At 31.8% G+C, this 18668-nt stretch overlaps 1 protein-coding gene across 1 annotated transcript in view; it reads right to left on the bottom strand.

Annotated features, from left to right (window-relative positions):
* Positions 1-2464: 2464 nt before the first annotated feature.
* Positions 2465-18668, bottom strand: part of LOC129217136 (centrosomal protein of 170 kDa protein B-like) — a 94765-nt gene continuing 78561 nt past the window's right edge. Inside the window, exons 10-15 of the mRNA XM_054851398.1 lie at positions 16102-16407; positions 14556-15070; positions 7543-7602; positions 7369-7454; positions 5541-5692; positions 2465-2559 (exon numbers count right to left, since the gene is read on the bottom strand). Coding sequence (XP_054707373.1) covers positions 2465-2559; positions 5541-5692; positions 7369-7454; positions 7543-7602; positions 14556-15070; positions 16102-16407 — 1214 coding nt within the window. The remainder of the gene's footprint in view (positions 2560-5540; positions 5693-7368; positions 7455-7542; positions 7603-14555; positions 15071-16101; positions 16408-18668) is intronic.

The raw sequence follows: 18668 nt of genomic DNA, 5'->3' as shown, positions 1-18668 counted from the left end.
TTTAAATAAAATTTTGTTCTATAATTAAATAATAAATACAGATACAAGACATTTAATGAATTAATGAATGATTTTATCAATTAGCATTCATTTATGAGCCACAAAAAGCTTAGTAATGTAAAATATAATACTTTACATTTTTCTGATGAAATATAAATTAAATTTCAAGAAAAAATGTTAAAATAACGCACCAAAAATTCACCCAAATGCAAGTGCTGTTTAAAGGGACCCTATATAATTTTTTCTCCACAGATAAAGACTAATTACGCAGCAGAAAATAATGCAAAAATTTAAAATATGAATCTTAACAGTTAGCAGATTTTTACGCAATTACGTTAGTTCTGTAATAACAAATCATAGTAAATCATTTTATTGTCAAAATCAACTTGTAAGGTATTCTTGAGAATACCAGTTTTCAGAGGCAAAAGCTACACATAAAGTTCAAAAGTTGAAAGATCTGAAACGCAATCTATTGTCTCCAAAACTAGACTACAGTTAACTTTTGAGACCTCTCCAAAATATGATTTTAAAAGATATTTTAAAATTAAATTTAGAACACTCCCATTATTGCCAAACAGTTTTTCATGTTATCAATACTGTAAACAATTCTGTAAAAACATTTTCAGATAAAATAATTTACTCTTAGATTATATCTTAAGAATAAATGTGTTTCATTTTATTTTAAATATTTTTCAAATTATTGCACACATACTTATGAAATTCAATAAAAGATTTCCAAATATTTTTCATGATCGTAAAAAAAAAGAAAGAAAGAAAGAAAAACTGCTTGCTAAAATTTATTAACGGTTTGTTAAATACCACAAAATTAGATAAGAAAAGAAGGCTCAAATTAGAACTATGAAAAAAAAAAAGGTTAAAAAAAGTTAATTACAAATGAATGATTTGATGATTGGGAAAGAATTTCTGTATTTAATTTTAAATATTTAGTATTCTCCAAATCAAAATATATTATGCCATTCAATGATTTGTTTGTTAAGTTAGTAAATAAAAAAAGCAAGACAAACATATAAAGAAAAGTTTTCAATCCAACAGAGAAAATTTACGTAACTAAACATTCTGTGCTATACAAAAATTAGTAATGAAAAATATTCTGAATTAGGTAGTGTATAAACTTTAATTATTCTACTATATTTAACACTATTCAGGAATTGTAGTACATGCATTCCCATAAAAATAGAATAAAAACTCATTAAAATTTCAATTAAAATATTTTAAAATAAATATTTAATGTCAATTTAATTAAAATACTTTTAAGAGGAAGCCTGTTTTTAAAAATGTTTGCACAACATGGTATCTGGTTTTCTCAAGAAGTCTCTTTAGTTACAATCTACTAATAGTTATAATTGTCCAAGTCTTTATTTTTAAAGTAGCAAGAACTTCAAAGCAATCACTCAGTCCTTGCTTTCAGCAGTGGCTGGGCTAAACATTTCATACGTACAACTCATTCAAAATTCAGTTAGTAAATTTCAAATTTATCTGGCTTCCTATAAAAATGGTACATTTCCAAATTTAACTGTACATACCAGGAATGGGGTAGTAAAGCTTTAAGGCTGCATACAGCCCTCATGAGTTCCTTAGGCCCTTACCAATTATTCACAAACCAGTGCTAGTTAAAAATAACTAAGTAAAGACAAAAAAAACATTTAAATGCAATTTTGCAATAAATCTTCCATTCTCATTGATAGCTTGGCTAATTCTCTATTTGTACTTTTTAAATTGCATATTATTCTGTCTCATTTCTTATGTCAAATTCATTTTCATCCAAAAGCTCACTTGTTTTGCACTGAAAGCGAGTTTCCTTGAAACTCCAAAACAAGTGTCAGTAGTTGATTGCAACAGTTGTACTTCATTTTTACTTTTCAACACAAAATACTTATTTAATCATTAATCAAACAGCTGCAGATTATTTTATTAGTGGATAAGATATAAATATGTTCAGTTAGTATGGTTCTGATTTATGGTAAATTAATGTCATTGTTAGATTCATTTAATATAAAGTATATTTACAGTAGCTTTTGAGTATTTCTTTAAAAAATGTATAACAAGTACAGAACAATAAACCTTAATATTCTGCTTGTGCAACATTTTGCCCAACGGCCAAATTTAACGTGCCATTCCATGGCAAAATGTCCCCAATCTGGTATATAGCATAAACTTCACTTGTCAGAAGGTTTCTCAGAATTTGCCTTTTAATAAAATTTGGAAGTTTCTAATCTGATGCAAAACACACATCATAAAGACTCAATAAAAACAAGTTTCCATACAGTATGGAAACTTAAAAATATTAAAAACTTATAAAACAACTCTTTTTTATAATTGAATTAATTATACATCTTTACATAAAACAGAAAATAAAGAACTGAAGCTTTAGTAATATTTTCATGAATGTGTGTTTTGTTCTCAGAATACATAAGCATGTCAGGCTATTTCTTAGCAACTTGCATCACATATTCACAACAAAAAAATTCTGTGGCAAAGGTGTTTTTGCTTCAACACCAGGTTCTGGATCACGGCCATTTTCAAGAATAGAGGACAATACTAAAAGAGAAAATAATCATATCACTAACAGCCATTATGTTACATTGATCAAATACACTTGCTGATTTATTGTACATTCAACGTAGACCTGAAAATAATCACACACGACTTGCCATCAGAGGACTAAAAGTCTTAAGTTGATGACTAAATAAAATGTAAGAATGAAGGCTTTCATGGCCGGTGTCAATAATGTTGTAAGATTCCGGGCTGTTGTGTCGTGGTCTGAGTGTTGTTACTCCAAACGTTTCGGCCGCACCTGCGGTGGCCATCTTCAGTGTTAGCGTGGTTCGAAGCTTCCAGGGAAAAGACTTCCTAGCAACTGATGCAGATATTGCAGTGTTATCACTATTTATGAGGGAAGAGCTAGCTCTCCCTTCGTTCTGTGCCAGGATTGGTTAATGAACACTCGTACCTGTTTCTGGTTGGCTGAATTTTGAGCTCTTTTCATTCTGGTTGGGGATTGGCCTGCTGGGCATCTGTCACTGTTTCTGGCTGGCTAGAAGTATCTCTCACGATAATCTGTTTAAGTGTAGCATGCCAGAGTTTGTTGATCTTAATTACTTCTTCCTTTTTGTTAAAATTGTTGTGATGTTTGAAAATTTTGATCTCTTCTCTGTTTAATCTGGCATAAGAGTGGGAAATCCTTGAAAGTGTTTTGGTTTCTGTGAATTTAATGTCATGGGTACCATCCCTAAAAGTTTGTTCGGCGACTGCTGATTTCTCAGTGTGGCCCAGACAGCAATTTCTTTGGTGTTCTTTTATTCTTGTATTCATGCTTCTTTTTGTTGTTCCAAAGTAGGCTGATCCACAGGAACATGGGATCTAATAAACTCCTGCATCGGACAAAGTGTTTCTCACATCTTTCACTGATCGTAGTAAGTTGCTCATTTGATGAGAGGGCTCGAAAACAGTCTTGATGTTGTGTTTGCGCAGCAGTCTTTCAATTCTGTTGGTGACATCCTCAACGTAAGCGAGGTAGGCTGTAGATTCGACCAGTTCTTTTTGAGGTGGTTGTCTTTCCACTTTGGGATGAAAGCTCTTTTAATTTCTTTCTTTGAAAAGCCATTGGTTTGGAAGATATTTGTGAGGTTCGAAAGTTCCTTCTCAATAGCAGTTGTTTCGCAGATTCTGCTGGACCTGACGAATAAGTTTTCAGGACACTCCTCTTCTTTAGCGTATGGTGATTGGAGTCCTTGTGCAGATAGCAATCTGTATGTGTAGACTTATGATAAATACAATGATAAATACAATGGCCTAGGGTTCCATCAATTCTACGGTTGACCATGACGTCCAGGAAAAGCATTTTCCCTTCCTTTTCAGTTTCCATCACAAATTGGATATTCTCATGTTAGCTGTTTTAGACAGTAAGTCAAAAATTGATGAAGTTTGCCTTTTCCATGGTTCTATATCACGAAAGTGTCGTTGACGTATTTGAACCAGCAAGTTAACCAACTTGCTGGTTCAAATACGTTTGCAGTGCTGAGAGCCGCTTCTTCAAATTTCCCCATATAAAAGTTGGCAATAATAGGAATCAAAGGACTCCCCATGGCCACGCCGTCCTTCTACTCGTAAATGTTATTGTTCCACTTGAAGTACATTGTTGTTAAGACGTGATGGAACAAATCAGCGATATCTGATGAAAATATTTCCCGCACATACCCTCAGAATGAGGTATCAAGACTGTTTTCAAGATCTTTCACCGAATCAGCGACATACTACAATCAGTGAAAGATGCGAGAGACCCTTTGTCGACTGCAGTAGTTTACAAGATCCCATGCTCCTGCGAATCAGTCTACATTGGGACAACAAAAAGAGGCATGAATGCAAGAATAAAAGAACACCAAAGAAATTGCCGACTTTGTCCCACTGAGAAATTGGCAGTTGAGGAACACACTTTTAGTGATGGCACCCATGACATTGAATTCAAAGAAACCAAAATACTTTCAAGGACTTCCCACTATTACGCCAGATTAAACAGAGAAGCGATCAAAAATTTCAAACATCCCAACAATATTATCAAAAATGAAGAAGGAGACAACACTTTGATTTTTGCATCAGTTGCTAGGAAGTCGTTTCCCTGGAAGTTTTGACTACGCTAACACTGAGAGCACTGCCCCTGCAGAGGCGGCTGAAACGTTTGGAGTAAAAACACTCAGACCACGGCATAACAGCCCGGAATCTTACATTACAAAATAAAATGCTCAACTAGTCACTTTTCAAAAATTTAATCCGCAATACATAATTATTACACATTGATTTTTTTTCTGTTCAAAACAAATCATTTCTATTTTGTCGCACTTAATTTTGACGTAAAAAATGAAGTTCTCACATGGTATTCCATATTGTCAACAAATAAGAAAACCTATTATTTGTTTCATTCTCTGACCTAACTACCTCAAGAACTAGCAAGTGCAAACTCACACACAAGTGCCAAGGTTTGAATGCACCTTGAGGCTGGCTGAAAAAAGAAAAAAACTGCAAGTGAATAAAATTGCAACGGGGTATCATTTTTCTATAATTTCTTTCACAGTTTACCTTTTAGTGAAGAACTTTTTTTGATTTCATAAAAGAAATAGCTCTGGATAAAGTGGGTCTACTACACCAAAAATGTTTATCGATCACAGGCTACAAAGTTCAATTTTCAGGTCTACTTCAATATTTAATGTAATTGCACTTCTGAATATTCAGTTAGTTTAATTTATATCCATTCAAAAAATAATTTCTTCTCAAAAATTTTCAAATCATTTGATTCAAATTTTATTTTTAGAGAAAAGCAGACATTTGTTGATAAAATGAATAAAAAGAAATGAAATTCAATTAAAACAATATAATCTCTGTTTAATATTACTTTTATTGTAATACACAAATTGTAGGCCATAAATCAAAGATTGAAGCATAATAGTTAAAGCAAAATAATAGATATAAGCACTTTTTTCAAATATTATGAACAGCAAATGTAAAAGTTAAAAAATCATGCAAACCATCTAAGCCTTGTTCAACCCGTTTCAAATTTTTCAAAATACTGGACAGATCTTTAGTGAAGTCTCCATCTTCTGGTGTTCCAGAGACAGGACCCTGTGGCAGGACTTCATCAATCATCAACCAAGTATCGCTACCTTTCGGACATTTTTTTCTACAAAATGATACACAACTTTTGAGACTGAAAACTATTCATTATGTTGGAGATAAATATACAAGCGAAATTTTCAACTTTCAGATTTATTTGTTATTTTGAGCTTCAATTTTGCATGTTGTAAGTACATGGACATCCTGATAGGAGGTTATGGGACGTCGGCAAGCTTTGTCTGACCCTTCGGCAAAGTTAGAGACAGCATTGTAATATTGTAGGTGCTGTTTTTTTTTAAATGTTTAGTAATTTCCCTTCTCATTAGATGTTAATTGTAGGTATGTGTGTATGCTAGTGTTTCATCACAAGGTAAAATTCAAAGTTTCATACTACAAATTGCATTGCGTTCCAAAATTATACATTTAGAACACCACTGTGTAAGCAAAGAACAAAACTTATCATGAATAACAATAGGAAGTATTTAATTGTCGTTTTGAGAATAAAATTTTTGCAGAAAAATTATGGAATAAATTATATTTTAAGTTATTTAATAAATAATGAAAATGTTTTTTTCTTCCAAATAACATATTTGTAAGGCTCTATTTCAGTACCTGACACATGAGTTTTTCTCTAATATATACAAGTATTACAAGTTTATATTTACCTTCTTTTGAGACCTTTATTTAACAAATGGCAAAACACTTTTTATACCTCCTAATAATCATAATACACACACTAACTCATTCCTATTGTCTACATCATTTCATTTAAAAATTAACATTTATTAAATAGATGAATAAATGAAGCACATAACATTCAAGTAACTTAAAACTTTTTCAAGACCTATTTAACATTCATTCTGAACTATTTAAAGTAACTATCTGCTGAATATCAGTGCTAACTTTATTAACATATAAGGCGTTTAGTATCAAAATCAGCTAAGTTGATACTTTAAAATCTTACAGACAAGATAAAAAATATTCATGGATTAAACCATTTTATCAAAAAATGAATTTTCAACAGCAGTTTTGGGCCTTATTCAGCTGGTTTTGCTCCAAATCGCTTAGTAGCATGATAGTATCCACTAAGAAATATCAAATTAAGGAGAAAAGGAAACACTTTTCAAAATTCATGGATTGAGCTGATTTTGATAATAAACGCTGAGTACAGACATTTCACAAAAAAGTTTAATGAGGTGGTTTCCTTCAGTCAAAAGTATTACTTTTAGTCATTGAAATGGATAGAATGAGAAAAAAAAATAACATGGACCCAGAAAACACTTCCAATTTCCCAACAGTTTTTTTTAAATTAATTTTTTTAAATGACCGATTTTTCAAACAAGGCCTGGTCTTTATGACGTCACAAATGATGCACTTTGCCGCATCTCTCTACTACGTGTCCACGTTATGATAATCAAGCAGCGAATTAAAATTGCGCTCTACGCTTGCTATTAACCATACTGTTGCCAATACATGTGAGTAAAGGTGCGAATTAAATATTTTGCACTGTGAATGGCAACATTGAATGGCATTTCATCATTTGTGATGTTATCGGCGGAAGCATAAAATACGAAGGCACACAGATTTAAGTAATTTTTTAAAAATATTAAGCTTAAAAAAATTATTTAAAAAACGGTCAGATCCTATGTTTTTAAGCATGCTCTTTCAGAAAAAAAATACTTTTAAAATTTTGGAAACGACCCCATTTAATGATAAACAATTATTAATTGATGAAAAATTAACCTTTCTCTTTCCAATAATTCCTTAGAATTCGCCCAGAGCTTTGATGCCAATTGATGTATGGCAGATATGACTAGAGAATCTAAAGCCTATAGGGGAAATTCACGAAGATATAGCAATACATAAAGTCTTTTCCACAAACATTATATTGATAAAGAACAGAATAAGTAAACTCACAGTTATTTCTTTGCTAGAGCCTCTACACTGGTAATCATCCATGTTATGACTAGAAACAATCTGTAAAATAATTTAAAACATTATTAAGATCTGGAAAAAATATTAAATGTTTGTGACTAAGTATTTTGATCCTGTAGATTAATTAAGGGTTTTCAAATAAAAACTCGTGTGATATGGTATGCCTTATAAAAGCTTCAAAGGAGGAAAAACCCATAATGACATGAAAAATTCCAAAATTAAAACTATAAACTAATAATGTATTCAACAGTGTAATATTAAATGTTACGAAATAAATTATTTTGGATAAAAAATAACATTTGCTGATGAATCTAACAATTCTTAAAATATTAATCTTGTTTTCCATTTTCTGGTATATCCTCAAATTATATTTTTGTTTACTCAACATAAGAACTGTTGAATTTTTTTTGATTATAAAAAAAAATTGCAAAAAATATGATTACTTGTACATAAATTATACTTACAAGCAGAAATCTGCAATACAATCATTATCAACTTAGCTAAATGTCTCTTTGACTGTCCCTCAGACATTGCTTTGTTCCTGTTTGTGGACTTAAGCTTTTGCTCAGAAATCTTAGAAAATCGTAATTATAAGCTACATTTTAAGATGGTATACATAAATTTCGACTTAGATAAATAACACAATAATTCATACAAAACTTAACGGAAGTTTTATTTTAATGGAATGAATATATATATATATATATTTAATATAAACTCCAACCATTATAAAGAGCAAAAGTAATGGTTAACTCTCATATGTTCATGAGACAATGAAAATTTTCAATTATTATTTTGATTGCTTGTTCCAAAAAACATTCAGGCTCTTACTTTGTGCAATTAAGGAATCAATCATGCAGTAAGAATACACATAAACTTCTCTAAATATCATTTTAGACTGAATATGTATTTATTTTTTAAAGTCAAAAGTTATGTGACTGCACAACTCCAGTAAGTCTACATTAACTTCATATTTTAACAACTCAAATGTTTCAAAATGAAATTGAATAAATAAATATGAAGAACATTTGGGAGATTTATTTTCTGCATTTATGACTAACATAATAACAACAGCATTTATCAATTATGTTAGCTTTTAAAATGTAATCATTGAAAATTCACTATAATTAAAAAAATCTAAATTTTTAATCAGAGCTGCTGGAAATTGGCGATGAATAAATAAACAAAAATGAAGAACATTTGGGAGATTTATTTTTCTACATTAATGACTAACATAAGACATTAACAGCATTTATCATTCATGCTAGCTTTTAAAACGTAATCATCGAAAATTCACTATATACCTGGGAACCAGACATTAAAGAATCTAAATTTTTAATCAGGGCTGCTGGAAAGTCGCGGTGAGTCGTACTGCGATGATACACTTTCATTTTTGGCACATCAGTTTCATTAACAATACTACAAGAAACGGATCGGTGAAAGGTCTGCAAACGAGATTCTTCCAGAGGTGCATCCAAAGACATGGATTTCCCTGCCCCTTTTTCTTCCTGATCAGAGCCTGTAACTGGACGCAGATCAGTTTTCCAGACAGGGATACCTTTACCCGGGTCACTTTCGATGCGCCTATGACAACCTTTCACCTCATTCTGGAAGACAGGTTATATTCCAGGGATAGTTAGCAAGAAAGAGAGAATTAGCAGCACAGTTATAGTTAAAAGGAAGCACAAAGGAAGACAAAGAAATAGTAGAAAGCAAGAAAATTTATACTCACAACACATGGAAAAACAAACACACAAAATTTCCTTTGCTGGTGTTTTTCCTCTTACAAAATTTTCTCTTAGTTAAAACAATAATGAAATTTCATGAAGGTTTTGAAATTATAGGTCTCCGACAATTTTTTTGAAAATGTAGAGCCAATCAAGTAAGATTCATTGTGAAAAACATTACTCTTCTGTAAATAAGAATATTGAATTCATGTAGCTTTTCTTTTAAAGCAAAGTAGACAAGATGCATCAAAATCCTCTTTTCTGATCAGGAGTCTATTCAGGAGTTTAATTTTCTATGCTTTGTAATTTCTTAACAAAAGTTAACTTCAAAAAATAAAAATTACTGAAAAATTGGCAGTCGAAATCGTCTCCTACACCTAATGAAAAGAGAAAAGAAGCTCAAATTGTACTTCTATCTATTACTTTAAGTGTTTCAACAAAATTTATTTAGAGTTCTAATAGGGAGAAAAGTATAAAAGATATTGGTAATTCAGTAAAATCAGATAATACTATTGAAAAGGTGAACATTTGCTTATATGTATGTAAATGTGAATGTAACAAAAGCAACATTATGATCAGCCAGAGTGCATAAAAGCAAAAATTTCTACATGTGCAAGAAAAAGTGGGGTGCAAAAGCTTTCATTTCAGCTTTGAAGTCAATAAAAAGTAAAAAATCTACTTTTTATAATTATTAACTCCTTTTAAATAATTTATGAATACAGACCACACAAAGAGTGAAATAATGGAAAAAATTGTAACAGGTAGCACACAAAAGAATATATTGAGACATTTTTTTGATGCAAAAAGTGCTTGAACTTGTTTCCCCATATATCAAGATATAAGGCCTTAAAGTCGGCCAAAATTTTAGGAAAAGCGCCAAATTTTAAAGCCTTGTCAAGAATTTAAAGGTGATTACATGATTTCAACTTCAGCATATAGCAGGATAAAGCATTTTGAGAAAGGTCTTCCACAGTACTTACCGAAACTCCCTAAATTTTGTGATTTTTCTTAAAATTTCGGCAGATTTTAAAGACCTTACAATTTAACAACAAGGACACAAGGGCAAACAATTTATGCATCCAGAAACCATGTTTCACCACGTTCTTTCAAATGCTTCTAATTTAAATTTTTAAAATTATTACACTACTCATAAAGTTTTCCTGGTGAGTATGGACACATATTGCAGACATAAACAAGCATATTTGCAGACTGGGAATGTGAAAAAAGGAACAGGGAGAACATTTTAGAGCAAGAAATAGCAACTGGAGGGAACAAATCCAAACATTTGGTTCAGAAAAGCTGAGGAAGAGAGCCAAAGTCACATGGTTCAACTAGGATGAATGGGAGAAGCTTTTTATGTGAATGCAGTGAAAGAAACTCAATTCATTCAAGTACTTTATTTTAAAATAAATCACATAACTCGGGATCGTTGCTTCAAGAATTGAGGGCTTCACTCTCTCTACTTTTGTCCCCTTTTCAATGGCATGCATCTAACCTCAATCCACATCGAAGAGGGAGAACAAAACAAGAGCAATACATAAAAGCCAATTCATGCGATTATATTAAAACACACCTCATGGTATACAATCACAGCTTATTATAAAACATCATAGTTAATGGCAAAAATAACTATGGGAAATGTTTCTTTCCAGAAATTATGAAGTTTTTTTTCTTTATGTCAGAAAAACATTCCATCACATTTTTTTTTTCGTATAACTAAATTCTAAAATACAACTATAGTAGAAGACCGTTATAACGCACACCTTGGGACCACAGCTTTTGCGTTATACAGGATTTTTGCGTTAAATAGATCATTTCAAAAATTTTGAAACTAAGATTCGGAATATATCTATATATTAGCACTTCAGAATGAGTTTTATCTGCAATGAATATTAAAGCACCAATACTACAATTAGTTATTCCCAAATAAATATGTTTCACAATCAAAAGAAAGTGAATTATCCTGCACTTCTGCTAGCTTCATGGTTTGCACAACAGCTGCATTTTCAAGAGCCATCTGGTATTTTCTGTTTATTATTATTACTAATTCTAAATTTAAAAGCTTTGAAATTAAGATGGAAAGATAGAAAACTTTCAAAATTTAATTTGCCTAACAATTTTTATTTTTGAAAAGCAAAACACAGAGATTTTTTAAGTTTCAAAACCTATTGTTTACTTCTTAAAAGTTGTGCGGTTTATAGAGAATTGCGTTATATAGGTCGGCGTTATAACGGTCTTGTACTGTAGTTCCAAACTGTCCCCATTTATTTTTATCTCTACAATTTTATTTTTGTTTCTACTCTTAGAATATGTTGGAAAGAACATTTATAGTAATCTCTGGGTAGAACAAAAAAAAAAAAAAAAAAAACCTTTCCAAAAATTGAACTACAAGCTATCTCTATTGAAACTTGAACATTCAATTACAAGCTGTTTTTTTTTTTTTTTTTTTTTTTTTTTAATAAATACTCATTCTATTCATTTCCATTTAGTATAACTCTCATATTTGCATGTAGATGTGTGACATAATTAAAGTTAATAAATGCGATTCTTTTTCTACACAGTAGATATTATTGAGTAGTGACAACATATAAGCATAATAAATTAATAAATGAAGATGATAAATATTGAGAGAAGACTCATCAATAAAACAAATGAAGGTTCGCTGCGATGCTTATCTCTTACAATGCTGATGGATCCAAACAATCCCAATTTAATTTTTGATTGGTTACAATAACTCCCTAATAACCAATCAATAAATTCTCCATTAATTTGGAAGAACTCCAATAGATGGCAGTAAAACTTGTACGTCTTCGAGTTCATTTTTGCTCTAGCTTAAAAACAAGGAAGTGATAGGCATTTAGTATTACAGAAGCGTTGATCTGTTATCATATATTCATTATTTGAAAATATCTTTGTTAGAAATGGATAGTTAAAATTAGAATTGCTTATTAATATATATCAGAATAAGTACTTTGGATCATCTCTTTCAGAAAATCATCATCATTCATAAAATCTTGAGGAAATGTTCACTGTTCTAACATTGTTCTTGAGATTGCGGTGTTTTAGGGTTTTAAAGCGAGAATAAGTGTATTTTAGTTTCTCTAGTCAATCAAACAGAAACAGCACATTTACTGTACAAATTCATTCTGTACATGGTACTGGAAAAATAAACAAATATTGGTCTATGTTTTTATGTAGTATATTGAAATTATGCAAAACATTGCGACTTATTTTTTGTGCAAGTGTAAAAACAAGACTGAAAGGGAATGGGGGGGGGGGGGGGACTTAATAGAGTTTTTCTAGTATAAACAGGGAAGAACTGGTACCAGAACCATGTTCCAATACTTCTTTTTTGCTAAACTTTCTTCTTTTCACATTAAGTTTTTAATTCTTGCTTCCACTCTTAGTTTTAGCATCAAGTATTACTTTTTTTTATGTCTCAGTTTTTGTGATATTGTCATCTAGCATGCAGATATCTGCCTGCCAAAGTGAGCCGTAGTCTTACAGTCTGCTACAATATAGTCAAGTGTTGTGGCACTTGAAAATTCATGAGAGCGCTTCAGAGCACACAGTATAGGGGCATTCCAAGGTATTTTTGACATTATGTAGAGTCCGTAACGTGACCTTTTTTTGCCATACTACTTTTTAATATTACCGTTTGATTTGCAAATTATTTTAAAGTTTGAGCTGGTATGTTGGTTGGTAAAGATCAAAATAAAATAATATGCTAATCAAACAGTAAATTAAAAAGTTATGGCAAAAAAGGTCACGTTACGGACTCTACATAAATGTCAAAAATACCTTGGAATGCCACTATAATAAATCCCCCCTCCCTCCAAAAAAAAAAAAGGCTAAATGTAGCAAACAAATTTTAGCTATAAATTTCACACATGTTTTATAGACTAACAAAAGTACCTTTTACAGAGTAGAGGGATGAAATTAGGTATTTTTTAAAAATGTTTATTACTCATTGAAAAATAACACAACATTGCCGGGTTGCCACCAAAGTGCAAGAATGAAATTCTCTGACATTTCCAGGCGCTTTTCGAAAAAAATTCCAGGTTAATGAATGCTGACTTGCGTTATTAAATAACAATACAACATATTTTTTTATGTAAATAAACCTACTTTATGAACCAAATAATGCTTAAAAATAATTGTAATCTATATTTGAGTTAGATTAAGACAAACAAAAAACTTAATTACATTGATTACAAAAGGACTGAAATCTGAAAACACATTAAGCAATTTTCTAAGCAATGTTGTAACCTATAAAAGCAAAAATTTGAGACTTTATAAATTTTTATGAACAATTTTCAAAGCATGGGGAAAAAAAACAGAATGAAGGTCCTTAAAATACTAATAAGGCCACAGATGCATTGTGGAAAACACTAGTACTTTCTAGACAAGCATGGATTTTTTTTTTCAAAAGAAGCAAAGTAAAATCTAATGACAAAAATCAGAAAGTTATGATTTTCGTATAGGTATTTCTTTTCTTCCTTTCTTTTTTTGTAACCTTTTTACATTCAGTACTCTAAAATGAGCTTGCATTTCTTTTCTCTCGCCTATACTATCAGGAAAATTCGCATACCTGGAATGCAACATTTACCGTACGTCAGCATTTTCAATCAAAAACTAGGGAATAAATTCCCTGACATTTCCAGAAATTTCAATAATTTATGATTTTCCATGACATTTCCCTGACCATTTTAGGAGATTTTCATTTTCCCTGACGATTTCAGGTTTTTCCATGTTTTCCAGGTGCATGGCAACCCTGCATTGGAATATCCGACTATAACTGCAAATTTGAGTCCCAAACATGCTGCTTTTTATTTTGAAAGCTATAAATATCATGTATCTTTTAGAAGATAACACTTGAAAAACCTCATGGCAGTTAAAACAACTAAACATACATTGAAGAGGAGATATTGTTAAGCTTTTCTTACTTAAAAAATACTTTTATTAAATATTTTATCAAAAGTATCTCCATCTGATTCTTACATTCTCTTCCTTTGAATTTTAATCCTAACATTTCCCTGCTCTTTCCTAAAATTCTACACTGTCAATATTCAGACTTCAGCACTGATTTAGTTTTTCTTGTAAATCCCTTAACTTTTTGAACACTAGTGTTGCATATCTGTAGATACTATCTAAATGCACATAAATAAAAAAAGTATGCCTTTAACAACATATGTTTTGCATATTCAATCAAATTTAATTAAAAGATATCACATTTTTAAAGAAAATGTTAACTAAACCAAAACATACTTTTCGCTTCAATGGATCGGTATTCTGAACCATTTGTCTGCCAGAGAAAGACTTATTCATACTTGGTGCTAATCGATAACTCAACTTGCTACTGCTTCCTCCACTACTGCTTTCATCCCTCAAGGTTGAAGTACTTGAAGACAACCGTGAAGAGGAAGATGCCTTTTTAGCAGGCAGCTTTGGTTGTCCACCAACTGAGGCTCGATTTTCCTTGCCTGGTCTTTTGCTCCCTTCTGCTTCAAGGCGGGCTCGACGCAGAGCAAAGGCTCGATTTAGGCGCATTTGAGGGCCACTTTGATCGGATGGTCCACCTCTACCTTGCCCAGAATGTGAGCTGTGTGAACTTGGTTCAGTGCTAGTATCTGAGAGAATACTATTGTTCTCAGACTTGCTGCGATCTAAATCAAGATCGGAGCCAGATAAATTCCACGGAACTTTCTGCCACTGTGCACTGCCTGCATGAGGTGATTTCGAACCTTCTGACCTGCTGTCAGTAGACCTTCTTCGAGTAATGTCTTCTAAAGATGAAAGAAAATCTTAGTTACCTAAAGATGGAAAACAAACTGAAAGCAAAGAAAAGAAACAGTCAAAGCTTTTGATTCCCCCCCCCCCCCAAAGAAAGTTTCCAGAATTTAACATATTTGATTCACTAATAAATAAACAATGCTTAAAGTTTCAAGAGGCACATATCACACAAAATGTATACATATGACAATGACCGTATACCTTTATTAATTAAAAAAAAAATTAAACTACACAAAAACAAAAGGTTTTAGAAAGGTACTTCTCCTGTACTGTTTGCAACACATGGTTTAAAAGAGAAAACTACAGTATTTAACAAGCAAACCAATCCTCACCAACACAATATATGCAGCAAGAATTCAAATGTAGAAACCTAAAGTAATAAAGAGAGAGAGAGAAAAAAGGAAACAGGTATTGATGAATGGGCTGATGAATGGAGATACCAAATAAATATTATAATTATCAATGTTCTTTAAAAAACTAACCTGTTAACAAAAAGTATAACAAAAAAGTTTAAAAATTAGTGAAGAAAAATATAAAATAAAAATCTCTCCCTTTGAAAAACACAAATTCTCCAAAAAAAAAAGTTATTTCTACTGTTCATTTAATGAAAAAGTGTCACTTGGAAAGAATCCCAGATATTTCAAAAAATTCTCTAACTGCAGGGGAATTTTAATGTCAATTCAATTTGATTTGCAGGTCAAACTAATCTTTCATATCTTTACTCCCTATAGTATAAGAAAATTTAGTTCACATTTAATGGTAAAATCACTTTTAATTACTGATGCAAAAATAAGTCACTGAGTGGAACTCTGTATAAAAACAAATCTTAATATAGAAGAATTTCAACATTTCCCTAAAATTTTATTTGTGATGCAAACCCATCTCATACTTTTTGTTCAATCTTATCTTGTATTCCAAGGAAGTAAGTAGTATACAAGTAATGCACGTTATTAAAACATGCCTAAAAAACAGTTACATAAGAAAACTAAACAAGTAGATACAAAAATAATTATACCTTTACTTTGACATTTATTTACAGATTCCCTATTTGATGGTGCAGCAGATAAATTGTTTGATAGAGATCCAGGAGATTTCAAAGTGGATGGTGCTTTTGTTTTGGCAGGAGACTTGGGAGGTGCAACCATTTGTTTCGAGCGACGGGTCCTGTCTGGTGTGGAAGGGGGGTCAGACATTTTCCTTGTTCGCTGAAGGGATCGGGGAAGCGTATCTGAATGATTAAGGCTTTCCGTAGAAGCTGCTGGTGTAGGACCTTGCCCTCGAGTCCTTCCATAAACTTTAGTTCCAGAATTCCATGACATAGAAGAATCTGAAAGTAAATAAAATTGCTTTAGAGATTTCTCAACAAACTGCAGTTTGTTAACGGCAAGATATCCTGAATCAAATAAACGTTAAATCAATGTATTTAATGCTCAGTGAAAGATATTCAAAAAGAATAAAATAGAATACAGTAATAATAATGTTCAACATATAATTCATATAATTTAAGCTAAAGGCTATAAAATACTTAAACATTTTAAAGCATGAAACAACAAACTCACTTTCAGTTTAAATACAGGTTATGGCGTAAAGGTTGTTACATTATTTGCCAATCTGATGAGATTAATCATGACATAAGGCAATTTTTGAAAATACAAATGATAAAAACAGCTAACAGTAGTCAACTAATTCTAACCATATGATATTTTCAGTAAATTGCTAACCATTAGCCACCGTGAGACCAATAGCAAACAAGTACCGTGAGGGAAAGTTGCAAAGAACTTTGAAGAGAGAGTTCAAGAGTACGTGAAACTGCTCAGAGGTAAAAGGGTGGGCCCTCGAAATCAATCTTGGCTTCCTTAAGAGGCTTAAGGAGGTCACTTTCCTATGCCGGGCTGACGAGTGCTAATAAGCACGAAACTGCAGTTCTCGGCTGGAAATGACTGAGCTGGTGGTGTATTTCATGTATTTCTGCTTTAGCCCTGGCTAATGGCTGGTAATTTACTGAATATACCTTGCCTCGCGTTCAATCTTCGAGTTGAATCAAACCATTGCTTTGGTCACTCGTCTGGTCTGCTAATTCTATATTAGCTACCAGTTTGTTTCGCACTCTTGGCTCCCTTAAGAGGCTTTCCATCTCCAGCTCAGTCACTTTCCTATGCCGGGCTGATGAGTGCTAATAAGCACGAAACTGCAGTCCTCGGCTGGAAATGACTGAGCTGGCGGTGTATTTCACGCATATGATATTTGACTGCCCCATAGCAGAAACAGCATGACTGTGTGACCTGCGCTGCAGATTTTTGAGACAGTCTGCAGACTATTTCTTAGAAGGGTGGAGAAGAGAACCTACAATTTTTAAAGGGAAAAAAAATCCAGGTTTTTAAGATTAGCTCCCTAAAAAGGTAAAAGCTCTGGTAAAAGTACTCTTTTATCAGATGTCTTTCTTTGCATCCAAAAGCTCTCTATTTTGCACTGAAAAAAGGGTTCAGTGAAACACCAAAAAGATGTGTCTGCAATAATCTGTAATATTGTACTACAAAATGTTGGTTATTCCCTTTTACTTCTAAGCCCAATGGTATTTATTCACTTCTTAATAAAAATGTAGCCTCCAAACAGACTATTTTTTAATTTGCACGATTACTATTTGTTCTGAGACCTGGGATGCATCAAAGCTAAAGATGATATAGAGTTGGTTCTCTGTTTAACGACACTCTATTCAAAGAGGACTTTCGCGAATGCTTCCTTGGTAGTTTTAGAAGCATTCTATTTATGGATAAATTCCACTTAGGGACGATTTTTTGTGGTCCCTTGAAAGTCATTAAATAAACAACCAACTGTAGTTCACAATTAAATTTTGATTTTCACATTATAGGTCCAAAAATTAAATCAAGAAGTTTTTTTTCCCATACTTATACAGCAGTGTTTTATAGAAAAAGAAACTTTTCTTTACTGTCACTTTCTGTTAGCAAAATGATTTTTAGCGATACTTTTTAAGTTGAATAATGCACTAATATATAAATCAGTAGTTGATGAAACCCTTGCTAGAGGTGATGAATGTTGCATATGTCTACATAGGGATTCATAAGTATTTGTCATGTCATTCTGAAATGCATTCTACCAGGCATTAATTAACGCTGCCCCAGAACTGTGACATTTGGGATGACCAAAACTGAAAGTCTACCATGTCCCATACATGTTTCATGGGCAAAAAGATTAATAATTATGTTTTTTCCATTTCAATGCATATTAATTTAACAATTTTTAAATACTTTTTACACTAAAAAAATAAAATATGTTTTCCCTAAATACTGAAACTCATTCTAACTGCGAATATGATACATGTATGTACCTATACAAACATGTACTATAAGTTTAAATATACATATATATATACAATATACAAAGAAATTTTTTTAAAAATAATTTTAAACAGGATTTTTTTTTTTTTTTTTGAAATATCATAAAGTATAACAATACATGGAGATAAAATCTGTACCAATATTATAAGAGAGAGGGCAGATTTTTGTGTGTTTATATGTTCGAGGTAATCTCCAGAACCACTGCACCTATTTGAAAAATTTCTTCACTATA

This window comes from Uloborus diversus, chromosome 2 (genome assembly GCF_026930045.1).
Source record: "Uloborus diversus isolate 005 chromosome 2, Udiv.v.3.1, whole genome shotgun sequence".
Lineage (NCBI taxonomy): Eukaryota > Metazoa > Arthropoda > Arachnida > Araneae > Uloboridae > Uloborus > Uloborus diversus.
The sequence above is the reverse complement of the archived record's forward strand: the minus strand, read 5'-3'. Positions and strand labels throughout refer to the sequence as shown.